Source organism: Eutrigla gurnardus, assembly GCF_963514095.1.
Source record: "Eutrigla gurnardus genome assembly, chromosome: 2".
NCBI lineage: Eukaryota > Metazoa > Chordata > Actinopteri > Perciformes > Triglidae > Eutrigla > Eutrigla gurnardus.
Window position 1 is genome coordinate 966,515 of NC_139916.1, and position 11,117 is coordinate 977,631.

General features: G+C 46.0%; 1 protein-coding gene across 1 annotated transcript in view; it reads right to left on the bottom strand.

Moving 5' to 3' along the window:
• Positions 1–8,866, bottom strand: part of rnf123 (ring finger protein 123) — a 69,632-nt gene extending 60,766 nt beyond the window's left edge. The window contains exons 1-10 of the mRNA XM_084031248.1: positions 8,696–8,866; positions 7,554–7,684; positions 6,974–7,058; positions 3,342–3,421; positions 3,112–3,209; positions 2,931–2,985; positions 2,186–2,271; positions 2,022–2,108; positions 1,881–1,948; positions 57–182 (exon numbers count right to left, since the gene is read on the bottom strand). Of these exons, the coding sequence (XP_083887374.1) occupies positions 57–182; positions 1,881–1,948; positions 2,022–2,108; positions 2,186–2,271; positions 2,931–2,985; positions 3,112–3,209; positions 3,342–3,421; positions 6,974–7,058; positions 7,554–7,632 (764 nt within the window). The 5' untranslated portion in view covers positions 7,633–7,684; positions 8,696–8,866. The remainder of the gene's footprint in view (positions 1–56; positions 183–1,880; positions 1,949–2,021; positions 2,109–2,185; positions 2,272–2,930; positions 2,986–3,111; positions 3,210–3,341; positions 3,422–6,973; positions 7,059–7,553; positions 7,685–8,695) is intronic.
• Positions 8,867–11,117: the final 2,251 nt, after the last annotated feature.

Sequence of the window (11,117 nt, forward strand, 5' to 3'; positions counted from 1 at the left end):
CCTTCGTACCTTGCATTTAAAGACTGACATATATCTGTGGTCTGATAAAAGGATATCTGAGGGGTCTGCTGCCGAAGTTGAAGGCCACCGACTCTTTGAAGGAGAGGCTGATGGCAGGGAAGTAGGCGACGCCGGGACCCGTCTTAATGTTGGTGAACGCCGTGCCGAGAGACTGGCCGTTCCTGAGGACAGACAGCAGAAAACTATTGACTGTAGGTAGTATTGAATGTAGGGCCGAGTTATCTACCTCCCCATTTTCTTGTTTTTTCATTAATAACTATAAGATAAATAAAATCTTAATAATAATAATAAATCAATTGTATATAGTACTTTTCTTAATACTCAAAGACTCTTTGCAGAGAATACACATAAAAATAGACAATCAAACAGAAAGCAAGTAAAACAACACTAACAACAGAACATCCCATTTAGAGGAAAGAGAGGATGGAAGATGGTGATCCTGAAGAGATGGGATTTAAAGAATATGTTTTGGCTAGAGTGCATTGAAGCCTTTTTATTCATTTTTCAGACAGTGTGGAAACAGGGAGAGAGAGAGGGAGATGACATGCGGGAGATGCGTCCCGGGCCGGAATCGAACCCGGGACCACCGCATCGAGGACATTGAGCCTCTGTACATGGGGCGGCTGCCCTAACCACTGCACCACCGGCCCCGAAGAGATGGGATTTAAGCTGAGTTTTGAATGAAGGGAGTGTGTCTGAGTTCCAGAGGGTAGGGGCCGCGATGGCGAAGGCTCTGTGTCCCAAGGTGCGATACTTGGTCTTGGTGATGGGGGTGAGAAGGTTGGCGTCAGCAGAGCGGAGGCGGGGAGTGGCGATGGAGGAGATCAGTCAGGTATGAGTGTGCAAGGTAGGCGGTGAGGAGAATCTTGAAATTGATGTGTTGTTGTATTGGAAGCCAGTGAGGTTGACGGAGGATGGGAGTGATGTGTGCTCTGGAGGAGGAGTGAGTATGTTGCAGAGGTGGAAGAAAGATGTTTTGGTGACGTGGTTGATGTGTGACTTGAAAGAGAGTGTGGGGTCCATGATGATGCAGAGGTTTCTGACCATTGCCATTGAGTTTTAGGAAGTTGTGGTTCATCCAAGTGGGTGTGGGATTTGTGGTTGTTGATGGAGATGTAATCTTTCAGACAGGTAGGAGGTGAACCAGCAGAGGGCGGAGGATGGAGTGATTGACGGTGCCGAAGGCAGCACTGAGGATTGGAATGCTTCATAAAGGTTATTGGAGAGGAGGTATTGCCTGACTTGTGTTGCGACGGCTATTTCCAGTCTTAATCACGTTTCATGAATGTTGTTGTTTCTAACCGTTACTTTTATTTGTATTTTATTTTTTCCATGTTGGTGCCTCCCAGCATGCCGTTTTATTAATTGATGATTGATCATGAATGTAAATCATGAGGAGGCGAGACGTGCCGTGTTGATTCTGTTGAGGACTTTGATTGGCCGACAGCGTTTCTGTCGCTCATCAAATCGCTCTGAAAGTCTCAATGACATGGTTCCCCCCCGCCGTCGTCGTTACTATTTGATTATATTTATAATTATCTTCAGTTCACATTATTTTAATTCCAGCATCATCGAGTGCATTCAAAAAATGACTGATTTATTTTTCTTTCTTATTCCCGTTTCCTTTTTTTCTGTCTGGAAACTGATTGAAATTGTAACAGTTCATCTTCTTCGTCTCTTCCTCTGAGAGTCGGATGTTCAGGCTGATAAACGTTCTCGTTTTTACACTAAACAGGAAGCTAAATGAAGCAGCCGTTGAACATCGGAGTCCCCAGAAGTCCATGATTTCCCTGAATGTTCTTCATAAAGTAAACCCCAGTTGATCATCAACACAGAATAGATACAAGTTGATTTCTCACAGGCAGAATGTGATGGTTCCCTCGTCCAGGTCGATCAGACAGCTGACGATGTCGCCCGCCGCCCACGACTGAGGAGACACAAACATCCATCAAGATAAAGTTCTTTACCTTTAATTTAACGTCCGCGTCGTCGTCGCTAACCTTTCCGTAGTTCGTTGTCGTCACGTTCCACTTCCTCACTCTGTTTCCATCGTAAGCGTACGAGTCCGGCGTGTCGCCGACGCCCTCCTGAGGAAACACGAACACACAGATACAGTAACAATAAACACACGTGAGTATGTGTGTTTGTGTGTGTGTGTGCGTACCTCCTGGTTGAAGCGACAGTTGAGAGTACACCACCCGATCTGCATCAGACCTTGGGAGGAGATCAGCACCTCGTAGGCCCATTTCCCTGCAGGCACAAACGCAACAATACAGAATAATAATGATGTTTTTTTTAATTGCAAACGACGGCTCAGGCTTGTCTTGGACCGGCCCTTAGTTAAAGCTCTAGTCTACGATTTGAAAGGTTTGAAAAAAGCAAAGTGCTGGAGGACTGCCTCGCCTCCTTCCCCGGACACTCCCTGAGCTTTCTTCTATTTCCCCCCATTAAGGGGTTTTAAGGGAGTTCTTCCTGATCTGATGCGAGGGTCCTGGGTCGGAGGATGCCACCTTCACCCCGGCCTTGCCAAGCTGACCCAAAACCTAGTCCTAGCCCACCGCTGAAGAGGAAGTTAGCCGGCGCTGGGAAGAGGTCCCACGAGGGACCTTTAACCTTTAACCCAGGCTTGACGGATGTGACTGAAAAGTGTAAAAATATTGTTGGTTCATCATGAAACTGTGGCGCGCTGCATTTAACCATCTGTGACTTTGGTCAAATGAATGAAATCATCACTAAAACGTGTGGATCTTGTGATTGAGAGGGAAGCTAGAGTCCAGCTGTCATCTTTACAAAGCTCTCGTCTATAAAAGACATACATATTACTACATGAAACAGCTGAGCAAAGGCCCATGATGAGTTGTTATTATCACTATTATTAGCATGTTGTAATAGAGTAATAGAGTATTTACCTTTATAAACACATGTGGTGGCTCTGATGGAGCTGAAGTTGCTGTGGCCGATGACCTAAAATCATAAAAACATACTCATTTATTTAATTTAATAAAGTAGAGAGGCCTTAATTAAACTTAATAAGAACAAGGGATTTAAAATGGAACCGTGGATAAAGCAACATATTCTTCGGTATCTTACCCCCAGCAGGTCATCGTCTACAAACAGGAGTCCTTCAAATCCGCTGGTGTGATCCAGGACGACGGGCTGAGGGCCCAGACGGCCTTCAGCAGGCTGGTCTGCAGATTACATCATCAGTAAACATCAGTAAAGGTAGATGAGAAGGTAAATGATGGTTTCTTCCCTGTGGTGTAGTTTAATAAACAGAGGTTTAAAGGAAGGTGATCACAGAGAAGGAAGGTAAACTTTACCTCTACTCTCCTCGGTGGGTTCTCCCTCTGACAACAACCTCTCCAGGTGAGCACCAAGATCCTGGAAACCCAGCGGCTTCCTGTACAACAGGAGGAGGAGGATAATGCATGATTCGAAGTTAAACAAAAGAAGTAGGAGACGAAGAAGAAGAAGAAGAAGAAGAAAAAAGAGACAAAGAAATGATTCTCCAGAGGTACATTGAATAATTCACACAAGGTGTTTGCTTACTTACTATTTGGATTAAAATGTGGCAGGAAATGGTACATAGTGTAATGGAGGAATGAAATAATAAATGTATGTCTTTGTGCTATGATTTTAATTAGAATATATAGTTAAAATTATAGGGGTAGGATTAGATACGTTTTTACTTCTTCCTACTCCTTTTCGCTCATGTCAACTGCGTTGCTTATGAGATGTTACTTTTTTGTATACATTTTTGCTGTTCACTTATTTCCTTATTATATTATTATTTTATCTTATTTATTTTATCTTTTTACATTGTCGTTTACATGATTGAAATAAAGATATCAATCAATCGAAATAAAAATATATCAACCAAGAAGAAGAAGAAGAAAATTTGCTGCTGCCTTTTATTAAATCATTTCTTACACAGCAGCTTTTATATGCGATTCAAGGCAGGTGAGCAGATACTTTTGGCAATATACACTATATTGTGTGTGTATGTATGTGTATATATATATATATATATATATATACACACACATACATACATACATACATACATACATACATACATACATACATACACACACACACAGTGGGGCAAAAAATAATCTAGTCTACTAGTATTTAGTAGTATTTAGTCAGCCGCCGATTGTGCTAGTTGTCCCACTTAAAATGATGGCAGAGGTCTGTAATTCATCACACTTCAACTGTGAGAGACAGAATGTGAAAAAGAAATCCTGGAAATCACATTGGAGGATTTTTTAAGAATTTATTTGTAAATTATGGTGGAAAATAAGTATTTGGTCAATAACAAAAGTTCAACTCAATACTTTGTAATATAACCTTTGTTGGCAATGACAGAGGTCAAACGTTTAGTGGAGGTCTTCACAAGGTTTTCACACACTGTAGCTGCTATTTTGGCCCATTCCTCCATGCAGATCTCCTCTGGAGCAGTGATGTTTTGGGGCTGTCGCCAACTGGGGCTGTCGCCAACTGGGGCTGTCGCCAACTGTCTGACAACTTGCACAACTGACAACTTGCACAATCGGCGGCTGACTAAATACTTTTTTGCCCCACTGTGTGTGTGTATATATATATATATATATATATATATATATATATATAAATATATATATAAGAGAGAGAGAGAGAGAGAGAGAGAGAGAGAGAGAGAGAGAGAGAGAGAGAGAGAGAGAGAGATCTGAAGCAAAGAGGGTGTCTGTATATTTGGGTCTCTGCCTCTTCAGTGTTTCATCCACAGATGAAACTCAACCTGCTGCCAACATTCACAGCTGATCGTCCTCACATGGAGGCCGAGGTGCTGCTGGTCCACCAGAGTCCACCTCACTAGTGTACCCACTGGAGGGACGGGGTCTATGTTTAGAGCTGCTGGGGTAACATGAACCAGTCTGGCTTAAGAAAAGAGGCCAGGTCAGAGTACCACACACACACACACACACACACACACACACACACAGTAATACAAGTAAGTACACAAATACATGTCCTCAGTCCCACCAGCTGTAGCCTCCGCTCCGCTGTGACAGCGCTGAAGAAAGATCCGGGTTCAGGCGGCACAACTACTCTTCATTTAGTCCAAAACTTCATTTTATATATATATTTATACTAGAAACGTCGTCATCGCATCATCCATCCTTCCATTGTCTACCGCTTATCCTGTATTCAGGGTCACGGGGGGGCTGGAGCCGATCCCAGCTATCATTGGGCGAAGGCAGGGTACACCCTGGACAGGACGCCAGTCTATCACAGGGCCGACATGTAGAGACAGACAGGTAACCAGTCTATCACAGGGAGACATGTAGAGACAGACAGGTAACCAGTCTATCACAGGGCCGACATGTAGAGACAAACAGGTAACCAGTCTATCACAGGGAGACATGTAGAGACAGACAGGTAACCAGTCTATCACAGGGAGACATGTAGAGACAGACAGGTAACCAGTCTATCACAGGGAGACATGTAGAGACAAACAGGTAACCAGTCTATCACAGGGAGACATGTAGAGACAGACAGGTAACCAGTCTATCACAGGGAGACATGTAGAGACAGACAGGTAACCAGTCTATCACAGGGCTGACATGTAGAGACAGACAGGTAACCAGTCTATCACAGGGAGACATGTAGAGACAGACAGGTAACCAGTCCATCACAGGGAGACATGTAGAGACAGACAACCATTCACACTCACATTCACACCTACGGGACATTTAGAGTCACCAATGAACCTGTCCCCATCCTGCATGTCTTTGGACTGTGGGAGGAAGCCGGAGAACCCGGAGAGAACCCACGCTTACACGGGGAGAACATGCAAACTCCACACAGAAGGAACCCGGGCCGACCTGGGAATCGAACCCGGGACCCTCTCGCTGTGAGGCGACAGTGCTGTCATCGTATCATCTTAAGTTAAATCCTGCCTTCACATTATATTATCCAGGCTGAAGAAACAGCTTCGTTTGGTGCAGATTCCCAAAAATAAATCAATAGGACTTTGTTGTGGATCGCAATAAAAAGAAACTCAGGATAAGTGGATGGTGAATAACTATGATATAACTATGATCATGAGTGACTTAGAAAAGCTGCCTAGTTCACTGTCAGGGTGAAAAACAGAGTCTGGTTTAAAAAAGACGTGTTTTATTTATTCATCCTTGATTAAACCAGGGAGACTATATGATCCATGGTCATTTTATTTAAGATTATTTGATTGTCTTTCACAAAACATATGTTTCTGATCTGTGAAGCAATAAAAAATATTAGTTTTTTTAACTAAACTCAAAGTGATAGCAGTCAGAGAAGCACGGATACCACTCGTTTTTAGACCGAGTCCAAGTACTTATAATACTGTTACAGTTTCCTCAGAGAATCCTCACTTTCTGACCCTAACACATCAAAACACAACATGAGTCTAGGATATTATCATGACGTTGTGCACTCTGAGAGTTTTAAGTCTTTAAACTTTAACCTTTTCACAGTTTGCTTTCCGTTCATGCAACTTAATAATCACTAATTGTCTTATTCAGCAGATTGTACTCGGTCATGTCTGGTTGCAAAAAGCCAAAACACAGCTCCTGCAGTCTAACGGCAGTATTTATCTGATCCACACTCGATGGAGAGAACCTGTTGGTGCTCGAGGGGGAAGTCATGGAGGTTCATCCTGAGGGGAACATGAATGTTTACGGCTCTATTGAAGAGTTGTGGAGATATTTCCCTCTGTTTGTGTTGCTGCTCCCTGTGATGTTTAAAACCTGACCAAACACAGCAGGATGTGTCCCTGAACCGCCTTCACAATAAAAGCCTCCTGCATGATCGCTGGGTGAAAGCTTTTAGACTGAAGGAGCAACAGAACATTAGAAAGCTGTTTGAGTTGAAGTGATGAATAAAAGCCAGTGGTCATGTTTCCAGGTGGAGGGATGACGGGTGATGTTACCTGAGGGAGGCCAGAGCAGCACCCGGTTTGGTGGAGGGGAACACATGGTGCAGGTAGTCGCTTAGCAACCGCTCATTCACTATTCCTGACAGAGACACAGAGACAATCAATAACTCCAAATCACAGCTGTACCCGTCTACATCTCACCTCACGACAAATCACCTGTCTTCATCTCACCTGTCTTCATCTCACCTGTCTTCATCTACATCTCACCTGTCTACATCTCACCTCACGACAAATCACCTGTCTTCATCTCACCTGTCTTCATCTCACCTGTCTTCATCTACATCTCACCTGTCTTCATCTCACCTGTCTTCATCTACATCTCACCTGTCTTCATCTCACCTGTCTTCATCTACATCTCACCTGTCTTCATCTCACCTGTCTTCATCTTCATCTCACCTGTCTTCATCTCACCTGTCTTCATCTTCATCTCACGACAAATCACCTGTCTTCATCTCACCTGTCTTGATCTACATCTCACCTGTCTACATCTCACCTGTCTGCTCTGAATCCCGTTACAGCACCCAGGTGTGTTATGTTCCTGTGTGTGGCGTTTGGAGGCAGCAGGTGGTCATACCTGTGGCTTTGGGTTTGTCAGTGTCTGAAGCCAGTCTGTAGTTGCGGCGGGTCAGAGTGGGGCCTCCTCTGGAGCTCATGTTGACTGACCTGGAGTCACCTGCAGTCACCTGGAGTCACCTGGACCAAATACTGCAGAGGAACAGAGGGAGGATATAAATATGACATCATCATCCATCTGACTGCCAGAACCCTCTCACACCTGGAGGACCCCATCCTCCTCCTGACTGCCAGGACCCTCTCACACCTGGAGGACCCCATCCTCCTCCTGACTGCCAGGACCCTCTCACACCTGGAGGACCCCATCCTCCTCCTGACTGCCAGGACCCTCTCACACCTGGAGGACCCCATCCTCCTCCTGACTGCCAGGACCCTCTCACACCTGGAGGACCCCATCCTCCTCCTGACTGCCAGGACCCTCTCACACCTGGAGGACCCCATCCTCCTCCTGACTGCCAGGACCCTGTCACACCTGAAGGGGCATAGCAACACTGCCTCAGCAACACCGGCGCACCTCAAGGACCTGTTCTGGTGTCAGTCTACTTCCTCTACCTCCGAACATCTACTGATGACTCCTGGTGTGTAGTATCTATTTCATTATTTTTCTGATTTTAGTTTATGCAGCTCCTCCCACGATTGCTTTCTGTTCAATCAATGACAATCAATAAAGGTTGATATTATACTGCTGATACTGCAACTCCTTCAGACTGACAATACTTGTGTACTTGCTTGTAATTGAGTCCTTTGCTTCGCTGTACTGTAACTACCAGGGTGCTTCTTGTCGGAATGAAAAGGCTTATTATTATTAATAACAATAATAATAATAATACTATTAATAATAATAAATAATAATAATATAAGCTAGGAAGCACGTAGTGTACCACCTAGCCACAGTTAGCTCACTGGGCACAGCACTAAAATCAAGTGTGTTGTTTTTATATGAACCATTAAACCGGATTGAGACCAGCCGAATTACGGGACACATCCCCGGGCGTCGGCAGTACCGCGGAGCCCCGGTGTGTGACACGCAGCCGGCCGGCTCACGGCTCGGTCACACAAACGGTCCGTTTTGCGGAGCAGCATCGCAGCTAGCCAGCGGACAGCTAAGCTAGCTGGGCACGACGAGCTGACAGCGGCACCCACCTTCCTCTCCCGCGGTCCCGAAGAGCCTCTCCCCGGCGGCCGGAGTCCGGAGTCCCGCTGCTGCTGTCCGTCTAACGGACGGAGACGTACGGTTGTTTTCACGGGCAGCGGCCGGGAGGAAAAACGGCTCAATTCGACCACAACAGTCAACGCCTCTCGCGATACGGCGCGCCAGTTGGTACAAAATAAGAGGCGCCGCTCGGCAAAAACGCGAAGTCAGAAACGGGCCGGCCAGTTGTGGAAGCTACGGAAGCCCGTTAGGCCACTGTCTCAAAATGATCATGTAGTGTTAGTATGTCATTATTTGATTTATTCTTTTACTGACAGTGGCAAAAATGGGCGTCAGTAGAAAGGAGTAGTACTGTCTAATGTAAAGTATTTAACACAAATATAAGCATTTCATTAAAATGCATACCTATACTGGGCACATACTGTATATACATGTATGTATGTATGTATGTATGTATGTATGTATGTATGTAAACGAAAATCATACCTCAGAATACAAACATTCAGCAGTCAGTGAAGCCGACGCTAAAGAGCCATAAAGCTGCATTCTCTCTGCAGGCCACCAGGGGGCGACTCCTCTCTGGTTGTATAGAAGTCTATGAGAAAATGGTCCTACTTCTCTCTGCAGGCCACCAGGGGGCGACTCCTCTCTGGTTGTATAGAAGTCTATGAGAAAATGGTCCTACTTCTCTCTGCAGGCCACCAGGGGGCGACTCCTCTCTGGTTGTATAGAAGTCTATGAGAAAATGGTCCTACTTCTCTCTGCTGGCCACCAGGGGGCGACTCCTCTCTGGTTGTATAGAAGTCTATGAGAAAATGGTCCTACTTCTCTCTGCAGGCCACCAGGGGGCGACTCCTCTCTGGTTGTATAGAAGTCTATGAGAAAATGGTCCTACTTCTCTCTGCTGGCCACCAGGGGGCGACTCCTCTCTGGTTGTATAGAAGTCTATGAGAAAATGGTCCTACTTCTCTTGGTCCTACTTCTCTCTGCTGGCCACCAGGAGGCGACTCCTCTCTGGTTGTATAGAAGTCTATGAGAAAATGGTCCTACTTCTCTCTGCTGGCCACCAGGGGGCGACTCCTCTCTGGTTGTATAGAAGTCTATGAGAAAATGGTCCTACTTCTCTCTGCAGGCCACCAGGGGGCGACTCCTCTCTGGTTGTATAGAAGTCTATGAGAAAATGGTCCTACTTCTCTCTGCAGGCCACCAGGGGGCGACTCCTCTCTGGTTGTATAGAAGTCTATGAGAAAATGGTCCTACTTCTCTCTGCAGGCCACCAGGGGGCGACTCCTCTCTGGTTGTATAGAAGTCTATGAGAAAATGGTCCTACTTCTCTCTGCTGGCCACCAGGGGGCGACTCCTCTCTGGTTGTATAGAAGTCTATGAGAAAATGGTCCTACTTCTCTTGGTCCTACTTCTCTCTGCTGGCCACCAGGAGGCGACTCCTCTCTGGTTGTATAGAAGTCTATGAGAAAATGGTCCTACTTCTCTCTGCTGGCCACCAGGGGGTGACTCCTCTCTGGTTGTATAGAAGTCTATGAGAAAATGGTCCTACTTCTCTCTGCAGGCCACCAGGGGGCGACTCCTCTCTGGTTGTATAGAAGTCTATGAGAAAATGGTCCTACTTCTCTCTGCAGGCCACCAGGGGGCGACTCCTCTTTGGTTGTATAGAAGTCTATGAGAAAATGGTCCTACTTCTCTCTGCAGGCCACCAGGGGGCGACTCCTCTCTGGTTGTATAGAAGTCTATGAGAAAATGGTCCTACTTCTCTCTGCAGGCCACCAGGGGGCGACTCCTCTCTGGTTGTATAGAAGTCTATGAGAAAATGGTCCTACTTCTCTCTGCAGGCCACCAGGGGGCGACTCCTCTCTGGTTGTATAGAAGTCTATGAGAAAATGGTCCTACTTCTCTCTGCTGGCCACCAGGGGGCGACTCCTCTCTGGTTGTATAGAAGTCTATGAGAAAATGGTCCTACTTCTCTCTGCTGGCCACCAGGGGGCGACTCCTCTCTGGTTGTACAGAAGTCTATGAGAAAATGGTCCTACTTCTCTCTGCTGGCCACCAGGGGGCGACTCCTCTCTGGTTGTACAGAAGTCTATGAGAAAATGGTCCTACTTCTCTCTGCTGGCCACCAGGGGGCGACTCCTCTCTGGTTGTATAGAAGTCTATGAGAAAATGGTCCTACTTCTCTCTGCAGGCCACCAGGGGGCGACTCCTCTGGTTGTATAGAAGTCTATGAGAAAATGGTCCTACTTCTCTCTGCTGGCCACCAGGGGGCGACTCCTCTCTGGTTGTATAGAAGTCTATGAGAAAATGGTCCTACTTCTCTCTGCAGGCCACCAGGGGGCGACTCCTCTCTGGTTGTATAGAAGTCTATGAGAAAATGGTCCTACTTCTCTCTGCTGGCCACCA